The sequence below is a fragment of the Macrotis lagotis genome, chromosome 3 (assembly GCF_037893015.1).
Source record: "Macrotis lagotis isolate mMagLag1 chromosome 3, bilby.v1.9.chrom.fasta, whole genome shotgun sequence".
Lineage (NCBI taxonomy): Eukaryota > Metazoa > Chordata > Mammalia > Peramelemorphia > Peramelidae > Macrotis > Macrotis lagotis.
In genome coordinates this window covers 146,096,575-146,109,681 of record NC_133660.1, presented here as the reverse complement: position 1 = coordinate 146,109,681, position 13,107 = coordinate 146,096,575, and the positions used below count along the sequence as shown (strand labels likewise).

General features: G+C 35.6%; 1 protein-coding gene across 2 annotated transcripts in view; it reads right to left on the bottom strand.

Annotated features, from left to right (window-relative positions):
* The window catches only part of TMPRSS11B (transmembrane serine protease 11B), a 40,697-nt gene extending 34,318 nt beyond the window's left edge, over positions 1-6,379 (bottom strand). For both annotated transcript variants that reach the window (XM_074229322.1, XM_074229323.1), the window contains exon 1: positions 6,195-6,379. In XM_074229322.1, the coding sequence (XP_074085423.1) occupies positions 6,195-6,202 (8 nt within the window). In that variant the 5' untranslated portion in view covers positions 6,203-6,379. The remainder of the gene's footprint in view (positions 1-6,194) is intronic.
* Between the last annotated feature and the right edge of the window lie 6,728 nt (positions 6,380-13,107).

Below are 13,107 nucleotides of genomic sequence, written 5' to 3'. Positions count from 1 at the left end.
CAACTCACCCAACTTATTAATGCCATCACTCATTTATTCCCTATCAAGTTCAAAGCATTATTCATGTTCCCAGGGATGGGTACTTTCCTAGCTCTGGGCCTTTATCTTAATCTTACAAGCCTTAAACTCCACCTAAACTTCTTTCCTGGTTACTTTGTGCTTTGCACTTAACTCCACACCCTTGCTTCATTTGTGAGATTTCTTTGATCACTTGTGAATGCACATTTCTAAGTGTTATTTTCTTCTCCATATCTCTTTATAAACCCATTTCTTTGGAAATTATTCATATAGCTTCATCTGTCACATATTTTAAAATTTAATTTTCTTTATTCTTAAATCTTAAATTAGGAACAAAGAGTAACTCTTACTCTTTTGAACAAATTATTTTTATTTTGCTAAATATTTTCTAGTTGTATATAAAAAAGTAACAATTTTAAAATTTTTATTTCCAAATCTTCTTCCCCACCTCTCCCCTGTCTTGAGAAGGCAAGCACTTTGATTTCCATTATACATATGAAGCCATGCAACATATATGTCCAATAGTAGACATTAAAAAAATTAAAATAATGAAAATTATTGTTGTTCAGTTTTTGTTTAGTCATTTTCAAGTCTTTGTGACCCCATTTAGGTTTTCTTGGCAAAGATACACATATACACACATATAGACATATAAGTTCACTATATATGTGAGAAATGAGAGCATTATCAGAGAAACTTGTTACAAAATTTCTTTCTCCAGTTTCCTGTTTTTTCTTCTAATTTTGGTTATGTTAGAATTATTTGTGAAAAATCTTTTTAACTTTATGTAATCAAAATTATCTCTTTTATTTCAGGTGGCTTCTTCTATTTCTTGTTTGGTTATGAATTCTTCCCTTATCCATAGGTCTGACAGGTATATTTTTCCATGTTTCCCTAATTTACTCATGCTATCAAATTTATCTCTAAATCATTTGTCCATTTTTACCTTATCTCTGTATATGGGGGTAGAACTCATTATGCAACTCTTACTCTTTACAGTATGTTAAGCTGCCTCAACTATGCAAGTTAAGGCCATGGACTTGAGATCTAGTTCATGGACTAGTTCATCTATTATCTTTATGTCTCTATCATCTATGGCATGCTTTGCACATAAAGGAGATTAATAAATAAATTCCTGACTCTAGCTTCATCAGTGTATCTACCATTATCACACTGATTCTCAGTATAATAATGTCATAAACATAAAAAAAAAAGTTTCATTCACTGAGAATCACATAGTTAGGAATCTGTGTTTGAAAGCTTAATTTGAAAGACACTTTGGAAACTATTTGAGTACATCAAAAAACAGTAACAAAACACAGCACAGTAGAGCATCATGAGGGAATGACTCTTCTAGCAACAACCTAGCTATGTTTGCAATTATAGCTTCTCAATGAATTTTTCCCCATCTCAAGACAAAAGTCAAGCCTGAAACAAAATTGTAAAGCAGACAATGAATCTTGGAGTCTTCCATCTTCCAATTTCCATACTCCGCTCTCTCTTCTTTCAGTCACCAGTCTCTTCAGCCACCTAGAGCACTCATGTGACCCTTGAATATATTTATGAAATCATATGAATACCAGTCATCTTGGGTAGTACCCTTTGTTCTAGGTTCTTTTTTTTGTCTTCAGAGTTGAAACTAGCAAGGAATCACTGGAGATTTGACCTAGAGACATGGATATCTGAGACACATGTTTCTTTCTGTAGAAATCACACCAGGAAGAGAGGGGTAGAAATGGAAAATGAATACCACACATCACTCCTGCATGCCACCCTTTAAAAAGATCACATCACTATCTTGGCCCTTTCCAAGTCTGCCTTGCCACAGTGCCTTTACTATACCCCAAATGGAAAAACCTAGCATGTACCATCTGGTTTAGAGATTTGTGCCTCATAGGATGCTCAGTAATAATGGTTATAATCATCTCCTCCAGACATTTATACCTGGTTTTCTTTTATTTTTTCCAATGACTCAACTAAATTTACCCTATAGACCAGATGGCCATGTCTTTGTCCTCTAATTAAAAATCACTTGTCATGTGTCCCTGCTAAATAATCTGGCATTTCCATTCTTCTTGAAAATGTTGACTACTGATAATTATTAATAACTCTCCCATGAATATAGTACATTTTAAAAGGGAATGACTAGAAAAATATACTAACCAAAAGGAATGAATCACTTGGGGAAAGCTCAGATATTATTACATTTTTAAGGAGAAGATATTTTGAAAGGGCATCTTGTAATTAAAGCTATCTTTAACAAATGCTCTAAATAATTATTGATTAGAAAAATGCAAATTAAAACAACTCTAAGTACCACCTCAAACCTATCAGCTTGGCTAAAATGACAAAAAAAAAAGAAAATGATTAATGTTGGAGGAGATGTGAGAAAACTGTCTGTCTTTGTCTGTCTCTCTCTTCTATCTCCTTCCCTCCCCCTCTCTCAGTCTCTCTGTCTTTGACTTTATGTCTTTGTCTGTGTCTGTTTCTGTCTCTCTCTCTCATCTGTCTCTCTCTGTCTCTCTCTGTCTCTCTGTCTCTCTGTCTCTCTGTCTGTCTCTCTCTCTCTCTCTCTCTCTCTCTCTCTCTCTCTCTCTCTCTCTCTCTCTGTCTCTCTGTCTCTCTCTCTCCCTCTCTGTCTGTCTTTCCCTCTCTTTCTACTCTGCAAAACAAGTTTTGGGGAATTTGGTCCAACTAAAGAAATAACACACCCATTCCTCACTCAGTGGGCACAATTTGTGGATGCTCCTTGGCTTAACTTGTCTTTTATGTATATACTGTCTCTGGTCCACAGTATTGTTCCAATTCAATTAATGGACTCATCTTTAAATGTCTCAGTCAAACATTCTTCAGTGAATTCATATATTTCTCTAATCTTCAGCTCTCCCTATGTACTGGTTCCTTCTCTGCTCTGCATTCCCTGGACCACATGTATTTCTTATTACCATCACCATTTTCTCCCCTGCTGCTGCAGCTGATGCTGCTCCAGCCTCTAAAATGAACTACATGTCTGCAAAGAGCTAAGTCACTCATCTCCACACTCCCTGGACCTTTTATTCTCATCTTCATCCTGGTCATTTTCTACTCTGTCCCCCTGTGTACACTCTTCCATCCACCTTCCATCTGTTCCACTGAGAACTATAATCAACCAACATTACCTTAAATATAAGAAAGAGTATTTTATGAATTTTCTCTGAGTTCACATTTTATCTTTGTGATTTCCCTAATCATAACTCCATTTCTCTAGCCTCTTTTATATTCCCTTATTTAAATATAGTCTCATTGATGCCAGGAACTGTCTTTGCTTTTTTCTTTTCCCTTCCCAGTTTTGGAGGAAAATATAGATAACTACCCTTGAAACCAGAAGCACAGGGATTCAAGTCAGACCTCTGACACAGATTGGATGTATGACTCTGGACAATTCTCTTATCCTCTCAGTGATCTAGGTAACTTTCTAAGGCTGTAAGTTGCAAAGAAAGTGTCCACCTCCATTGGTAGCAGTTGTTACAGAGAAGTTGTCAACCTGCATTTGTGGAAGAAATTTCTTTATTTAGGAGTTCCCTATGCTAATGAAATCAAAGATCCACTACAGTACACTATCTTATCTTATTCCCCACCTGTCATAACACATCTCAACCTATCTGCTTCATTTGACATGTCCCTTTTTCTTCCTGAATACTGTCTCTTCTGGGTTTCTCTTCTATTCTGCTTGGCCTCCTATCTGACGGAACCCTCCTTCCCAGGCTTCTTTATTAGTTCATCATCTTTGTCATATTCCTTAATGATAAATATTCTCCAAAGTTCTTGCCTAGGATCTCTTATCTTCTTTATCTTCTCTATCTCTAGGGAAACATCAGTTCTCATGGATTTAATTTTCAGTTTTCTGCAAATGTTTCTTAGATATATACATACAGGTTTCTTTCTCCATTGGTTTCAGACCCATATTACTAGTCATTTCTAACCCTAACTTCATTTTCAAGCCTAATTCTATTTCTAACCCTAATTCCAACTCTGATCCTAAAACAAACTCTAAAATCTGTGTTTTTGCTAACTCTAATTTCAATTTCATTTCCAAATATTCTAAAGATATATCAAACTCAATATATCCTAATAATTATACTCTTCCTTCTCCAAATCTTTGCACTGGCTATCTGCCCTGACTAAAATGCTCTACCTCTTCACATCTATTTCTTAGATTCCCTCTCTTATTTCAAGATGAAGCTCAAGACCTGCTTTCTCCAAGAATTCTCTTTCTAATGTCCCCAACTATTAGTGCCTTCTAGTGAGTTCGATCCAATTTCCTGCTAATGATTTAGAGTCAACAAACCTACTATTGAGAGCTAATCATTAAATTTCCATTGTGAGTATTTATTCTGTGGAAATTGGCAAATACTAAAAATTCATCATTTTGTTTGTAGTCTAGACTTAAAATAGTGATGAAGAAAATGTTATTAATGCAATTTGAACTTGAAACATGTCATGAATTTATGTTTTCTGTCAGCTGATAAATATTTAACAAACCTTTGTCTTTCTCCTTATCTTGTATTATATGTGTGTGTGTCTGTGTGTTTGTGTGTATGTATGTATGTATACATATTTTTATATATTATAGAAAAATACAAATAGTCAATATATATTTTCTCCCTTAGAATGTACACTACTTGTCAACAGGGATTGTCTTCTTTATATTTGAATCTCTAGCACCTAGCATAGTGTTTGACACATAGTAGGCACTTAATCAATGTTGATTGCTTGATTTATTCCTTTATTCAATGGATTCATTTTCTTGGTCTGTGTTTTAAATAATGGTAGATGTTTATTCCAAAACTCAATATAGTAGAAATCACGATATGGTGTAGAAGATAGATAGCCAACTCTAGAGAAAAGAAAACTAGATTCAGATCATGCTATTGATTCACCCTGACCAAGTAACCCTTGTCAAATCAGCTAAACTCTTAATGCCCCCCCCTTTGCAGGAAACTCTCTAATTTAGATCTCAAGTTTCATTGATAGAGGTAGGTTCCTCACAAGGACCTAGAGTCCCCCTCCCTCAAAAAAAACTATAAAATTAAACAGTATTTTAAAAAATCATCTCATTTGCAAATAAATTTTAAATTTGTTTTGTTATATTTAACACAGTTGTGATTCATTCCATGAAATGGTGAATACTCATTGAGAGAAGAAACTGTTATATTCAAGATAATATCAAAAACTTCTGTCTTAATAATTGTCTATGATGTTAATAAAGACCATATTGCATTATGTAGAGATAGAGAGCCAGTCTTGGACTCCAGAAGACTTGGATTTAATCCCTGCCTCTGACACATAATATCTGCCACTATGGACATGCCATTAATTTCTAATTGCTTCTAGGCTTCAAAGAGTATTAAAATAAGAATTACTGATTTACATACCAAGAATTCCTTATTACCAGTGAAATTATAGGTTTCTTCAACAGAATCACAGGATTTGGAAATTAGAAGGGAATTCAGCAGCTGTCTAATCCAACTCATACGGAAAAAGAAGACCCACTATAACATTCTCAACAAGTAGTGGTCCAGGCTCTATTTGAAGATTTCCAAGGAGAGGGAACCTACCATTCCTTTCCTTTCCCACCATTTGCCTCTTTTACAAAAGATTATATTCTTAAATACTATTGTAGAATTCTCATTTGTAAAGTTTGTTCACCTATAGGAAAATATAGGAGTCCACCCAGGGTGTCAAACAGAAACAGTGTCAAATAGGATTGGGAAAAGCAAAGTACATAAATGATGATATTTTTGCCTATAGAATATTTAAGAAGTTAGAAAATTACAAGTATAAAGAATATTATGTTATTTTTATCTCACATTTAAATCTCAAGATAACAAAGTTTTCTCTGTTTCCTCTAACAGTTACATAATAATTACATTTGCCCTCATGTTATGGGGGTTTGCTACCATTTCCTAGGCTACATAATTTTCATTTTCTGTGATACCCCCCAAGTCACCATATTAAAAAAAACTCTAGAGCAACTAAATCATGTCAAGATAAGAAATGCTAAATAGCTTGAGAAAACTACTAATGACCCTAAATTGGATTGATTTATTATACCAGTATGGGGGTGGGGACTTGAAGAAGGGAGGTATTCATCCTAATCCTACCTGTGTCAAGTAGTAGGGAGATAAATCACTTACCTATACATCTTGTGCTGATGATGCTGGTAGAGATAAAAGGACCTCCTGAGTTGCTGTTCCCCTGATCAGTGGTTCATAAGTCAATGTACTAACTCCAGGGAGAGTTAGGGTTTTATGGGTTGTGAGAAAATGCAAAGAGCAATTAAGATAGAACTAGTCTGACAGGTGAGGATGACAGCAGTTATTCTCTCTGGTTTCAAGGAAGGAATGAAAAAATATCCTTGGGTTGGTTATTTAGGAAAAAACAAAAACACAGACTTGGATTGGGCACCTCAGAGATACACCCAAGATGCACTACCACAGATTGGTGAATCACAATTCTGACTCAGGTTTTAGCCAATTCACTCACAATGTCCAACTCCTCCTTAGCTGAAATCAACTGTGACCAGTTCTTGAACTCTTAGACACATGATTTCCACATTAATCTGAAAAAAAATTCCAAAATTCTCTTGATAGTTTTTATTAAGAACTGAGTTTGTTAGGAAAGATAATAGGAAATCTCAGCTCTATCCCAGTAATACAAGTTAGCCAAAAATGGGACCTTTTATTTAGTCATTTGGAGAAGTCAGTGATGACTTCAAGTGTTTCTTCAGAGTAGAGCAGATGAGATTTTTCTATGTGGCATGATAGAATATTGAAAATTATTCACAGGAATATTTTGTCTTACTGACAGCAGTGATTCAGATAATTAGCAAGAATATCGGTTCTTTCTAGGATCTGAACCTTTCTTTTTTTTTCTGTCTTTGGCAATGTCAATATCTGCCCTATTAGGGAAAAGTTTTGATGTAAGGATGATGACAGTCAGAAAATCTGAGAATCCAGTGTTCTTCCTGGTGGGATTTTGATTTGAACACTGACACCTCCTAGATATGTCTGTAGAGTAGTCATGTCTTCTCTAAGAGTCAAATTTTTGCTCTGTAAAATGAGGATCATAACACTCTTTTCTTTCCCTCCCTTTTAATATGAACATTCCTCAAGCTTCATATTTTAGTTTTCTGATCCTTTATATTCAATATACAAATTTAGCCATTTTTGGAAGAATATAAACTAGAGTAGGAAGAGATCTCAGAGGTCATGTTGTCTAATCTTCTGGAAATGTGACCCAGAGAGGAGGAATGATTTACCCTAGTTATTCAGATGATGAGGATTCAAAGAGTCAAATTAACAAAGCCAGGATTTGAAGACAGATCTCAGATTCCCAAACACATGATCCCTTTCCACAAGGTTATAATCACAAACTACTGATGGATGACTTCCAAAGCCCCACCTTAACTTCTAATTTTCCATCATTTTTCCAGCCTTGATGTGGAATATCTATGTTTGGGTGCAGCACCACCTGAAACTCAAGAACTCAAGGTTCTTCCTCAAGAAAAAGATACTCCTTTGGATGCAACTCAAGTCCATCAAAGCCTACTAACATCCTCATTCTTTTTCAGGTTTAAAAACTTGAAATAATTTTAAATATTACTCTCCTTTTTCCTTTATTCATTATAACTGACTAGCTCTTTCATTGTTATTTCTCTTAATCTTCCTCTCTATGGTCCCCCATCTAGTCCAATCCATTTCTAAATTATGCCTGCACCATTATATTAGTCCCAAAGAGATAAATAAATGAATAAAATAAACTTCACATCATATCTGTTTGTGTGATTACTTTTCAGAGTTTGTAATGAGTACATGTGACTATGGATATCTATATTAATCACTAATAAGTGATTGCATTATATGATAACAGATAAACAAGAGCAAAAACAATCGTGCTTAAAGACAAGATACCTCAATATTGTAGATTAAAGAATAGTTTTTATTTTTTAAAAAGAGGCAGATTGAGATATCATCGGGGCAGCTAGGTAGCACAGTGGATAAAGCACCGGCCCTGGAGTCAGAAGTACCTGGGTTCAAATCTGGTCTCAGACAGTTAATAATTACCTAGCTGTGTGGCCTTGGGCAAGCCACTTAACCCCATTTGCCTTGCCAAAAAAACCTAAAAAAAATAGAGAGAGAGAAAGAGATATCATCAAGAGAGAAAGAGAGAGAGAGAGAGAGAGAGAGAGAACACTTTACAAGCTCATAAAATCATATTTAAAGCTCAGAAAGGACTTTTTAGTTCATCTAGTCAATTTATATGGGTTCATAATGATTGGAATTCAGAATGAATCCTCTGTTTAGAGAACTAGTAGAGCAAAGCAGTCCAAATACATAAGTAAGGACTAATTTAGAGACTATAAGAAGTCTGCTAGTTGCTTTGATAACCAAGACAATACAAACTTTGTCAGCTTTGATTCTTCCTCCTCCTTAGAAGCATATATCCAATTACTCATATGTCGTGTTGAGTCTTCCTTTAAAATGTCTCTTCTACCTGCTATTTCCTCATTACCACTTTTAGTCCAAGCCTTCTTCAGTTTATACATGGATTATGATAATTACTCTCTAATTGGTTTCTTTTCCCTACACACACACACACACACACACACACACACACACACACACACACACACACACACTGTTCTCAAATTCATCTTCCTGGACATATACCTTTTATACTGTAAATCCCTGATTTAAAAAATAGTTCTCCAATGATTGTGAGAAAAAAAAGACCAAACTCCTTTGTTTGATATCCAAGAGTCTTCCCAGTCTGATCTCTCTGATTGCTTAATCTATTTCAAAATATGAGCTTTCTATTTCATCCTGGTCAGTTGTAGATTTTTTTCTGCATATATACAAAGCAAGTTCTTTCCTACCTTTATACTTTTTCCGTTACTAAATCTCTTAATTATGAACTTTCATTCTGAAACCATGTTTCTTCACTTCATCCTTACTAATGCTGCTTTTTCTCCATACTCAAGAGATCAAATTCCAGAGGAGCCAAACCACTCAGTTTTCAACTTCCATCTTGGATACATGTTTCTTTGACCTTCCTGACCATTACTCCCCATTTTACCCAGAAGAGAACGTAAGCTTAGACCCTCCTTGAAAACAGAGACTTAGTGGAGGCTTAGCATATAGTAGACACTTAATAAATGCATCTTGATTCATTCATTCATCCAAATGTTATATATTCTCCAGGGATCAACTCAAGAACCACTTCTCCCACTGTCTTCCCAGACTCTTATCCAATTCGAATGCTTCCTCTTCTTATGTTCTCTAAGATTTTACTGACTTCACCACTCCTTTTGTGTTTAATTATACCTGGTTTCTGAGTACTATGATTATATAAATGGTTATATAAATTCCTAGAGGATGAGAGCTCTGACTTAAACTGTTCTATATCGCCCATAATACTGAGCATAGAGCAAGGGTTCAATAAGTTTATTGCTTAGTTAAAGAATTCTGGACTTGCAGTCAAAAGACATAAGTTTGATTCCTGCCCCTGTTTCTTATTGACTGTGCAAATATGAATGAGTTACTTCATTTCTCTTAGCCTCAGTTTCTTTATCTGCAAAATAGAGGAAGTTGACTAGATGATGTTTAAGGCTCTCTCCAGCTCCAATATTATGTAGAAATTAACCTTTCTAATTCTTCTAAATTGGAAGTCATATTTGTAACAATTAGAAAGAATGATAATTCATTGGGGACTGAATAAAGAGAGAAATCAGACTAATTTTAGAGTACTTTAAGTGACTAGAAAGAGAGTTCCAAGATTGAAGGACATCCAGGAAATCTTTTGCCTTTAATTTGAATAAAATTAGCTTATCATCTGTTTCATGTACCTATAATTGCCTTACTCCATAAAACTCTATCATGAAATTTCATCATAAGAACAAATGTGTTTTCATTTTAATCAAGACAACTTATTTTAGGGAAGTAATAAATTTATATAGCACTTTAAGGTCTATAAAGCATTTACCTTACAACAAACCAGATAAAGTTGGTGTCATAATAGCATTTATCATCTTTTTGTCCAGAAGGAAACTGAGCCTCAGAATTGTTAAATGACTTAACCAAGTCACAGAACTAACAAATATTTGGGCTATAACATGGATATATATTTCTATTAATTCCAAATCCATTTCTCTTGCCACTGTACCAAACATACTGTTGATAACTTATTACAAGAAAGGGTAAAGAAGATAAAGATTGTGGGGTAAAATATATTCTATTAACCTGGAGTTGGCAGACCTATGTTTAAGTTCAGATACTTAGCCATAGGCTAATTATTCTTCTCAAATTCATATCATAACAATCTTTTCACGTTTCACCACAAAGATATTGCTAGGATCTCATGAATAATGTACTACAACTGTATTTAAATCATAAAGTGTTAATCAGTATTATATACTACTGCTGCTGCTGCTGCTGCTACTGTAAAACCCTAGTCACAAGTACAGGAAAAAGTAAGGAACAGAAAAAGAAAGGTGACTGAGAGCTTCCCTAATTCATCTGCTTAAACCTAGTCTCTATCCCACTGCCATCCTCTGTCAATTCAATTCACCATCAAGAACATACTAAATGTTTATGATATGTTAGGAACTATCCTAAGTCCTTGGGAGGCAAAGAGAAAAAATGAAACACTCCAAGATCTCAAGGAGCTTACATTCTTTCTAAAACCCTGTGAGTCCTAAGCAGTTCTTTCAAAATAACCTAACCTTTTCAGTACCCCTCCTGTTCAGGAACCCATGGGAACTTTATATTTATTTTCCAATTCAACCCTTTCCTCTTCCAAAATTTCCTATTACCACTAACAATTATCCCAATTTCCCAGGTTAAAAATAAAGGTGTCATCCTCAATCTCTCACTCTCAATCACTGTTGCCAAGTCTTGCTATTTCTTTCTTTGCAACACCTCTTACATCTCACCTTCTCTCTATTTACACACACTCCTCCCTAGTGCAGATCCTTATTGCCTCACATCTGGACTACTACGATAACCAACCATGTGGTCACCCCATCTCCCTATCAAAGTGAAGGCATTAGCTTTGAAAGGGAAGAGAAGTGAGGCTAGGTTGCGCAGTGGATAGAGCACTAGCCTTGGAGTCAGGAGTACCTGAGTTCAAATCCGACCTCAGACACTTAATAATTACCTAGACATGTGGCCTTGGGCAAGCCACTTAACCCCATTTGCCTTGCAAAAACCTAAAAAAATAAGCGAGAGAGAAAATATAGTTGTTTGAAATATATGAGTAAAGTGATATGAAGTTCCAGATGTGAAAAGAGGAGAAAAGATAAGGTCTGGAAATGTTTATGCCTTCTCCAAAAGAAATCCCAAAGTCCTAAACATCAAAGATATGGTACCCTGCCTACACCTACATACACACATAAACACACAAACACACATACACACACACACACAAGTGCCATATTACAGCTTCAACAGCTTGAGTATTTCAGGAAGCATAAATTCATTCATAATAACCATAAAGTAAGAAGTAGATTCAAATACCAGGAACAAATTTATAAAACACTTAATTACTTCATGATTTTTGTGGATATTTGGGTTTATGAAATGCTAATAAAAAAGGAAGTTATTTTTCTAGTTTCCAATCTGTTAATGTATTAAAATTGACCAGATTGATATTTAAGAGAGAAAATTAAATGGAAATATAGAGAACAGAATAACATAGTTGGGATTCAGTCAGCAGTGGAAGGGACATGCCAAAGACTCCCCAGGAAAAGAACAAGTGAATATGAGAAATCTAAGCATCAGATAGTGAAGCACAAGCAGATAGACACCATATCAAGGAGAAATGACATTAGACAATATGAAGAGGAGAGTCAGGAATTCAGGAATAGGATTCTGATTCCTGAAATGATTAGGATACCCAAATAAATCTTCATTACTAGAAAAGCTAAATCATCATTCTCAGAACTCAGGCATGAGAATCATTGAACAGAGACAGTTATTGGAAATATGGTTCCAGGTGAGTGTTTGATCACAAGGGATAGGGAAAAGATTCAGTTATTAGATCCTGAGTTCAAGATCAAAGCAAAATTGACAATGCTGACTTAGATCTGAGTCAATGGATTTCTAGTCTATAGTTTTGTATTTCCCCTCTGCATCAAAACAGATTAATATACTGAATTGAATTCAATGTGGGTTAAGGCTTTTAATTTTTGGGTTAAGGCTTTTAATTAGATGGCCAATTATCATGTATATTGTGATAGAAAGTTCTTTTTCAGGTAGAGGGTGGATTTTTTTTAAGACCATTGAGATCTTTCTCAGTTCTGAAAATTCTATAATTTTTTTAAATTTGTAATTGTCCCATTTGACTGTCATTAGATTTATGAAAGAGGGTGAGAAAGGCAAATAGCAATATGATTGTGGAAAGTCTTAAACAGAGGATTTGGAAGGGCTTTAAATTCCAAATGGTATTTTTAATTTTATTTGGGAACTGAGTGCCACTTGAGTTTATTGACTGGGGTGTTTTATGATCACTTGTACTTCTAGGGAAAATCCCTCTGATGAATGGAAGATAAATTGGAAAAGTTACAAAAATGTTATAGGATAAAGACTCTGAAATCACATCAGATTTAATAAATAAGAGATTATTGATAATCTTGTGAGGGAGGCAGAGCCAAGACAGCGACAAGAGAGGATCATAGGCACTCTCTCTTAAAACTTGTAAGCTAAGGACTCTAACCACATTTTTGAGAGACAAAATTCACAGAGGGATCCAGTGAGGCAGTTCTCCAACCCAAGGTAACCTGGAAAAGAGTGGAAAGGCTCGGCTCCACAGGGTTGGAAGGGTGGCCCACCAGAGGGGTGGCCTGCAGAGCGAAGGAACTTCAGCCTGCGGCTCACAGCAGCAGGGGAGTTTCCTGATCTACACCCCAAGGAGCATCAAGCACAACTTGGGGGAACAGCGGGGTACCTCTGCCAGAGTGAGCACGTGAAGCCCAGCCCTCAGGGCACACAGTGAGCAGCGGTTGTGGGCAGCCCAAATCCAGGAACAGGAAACAGAAGCCGGCAAGCAGGA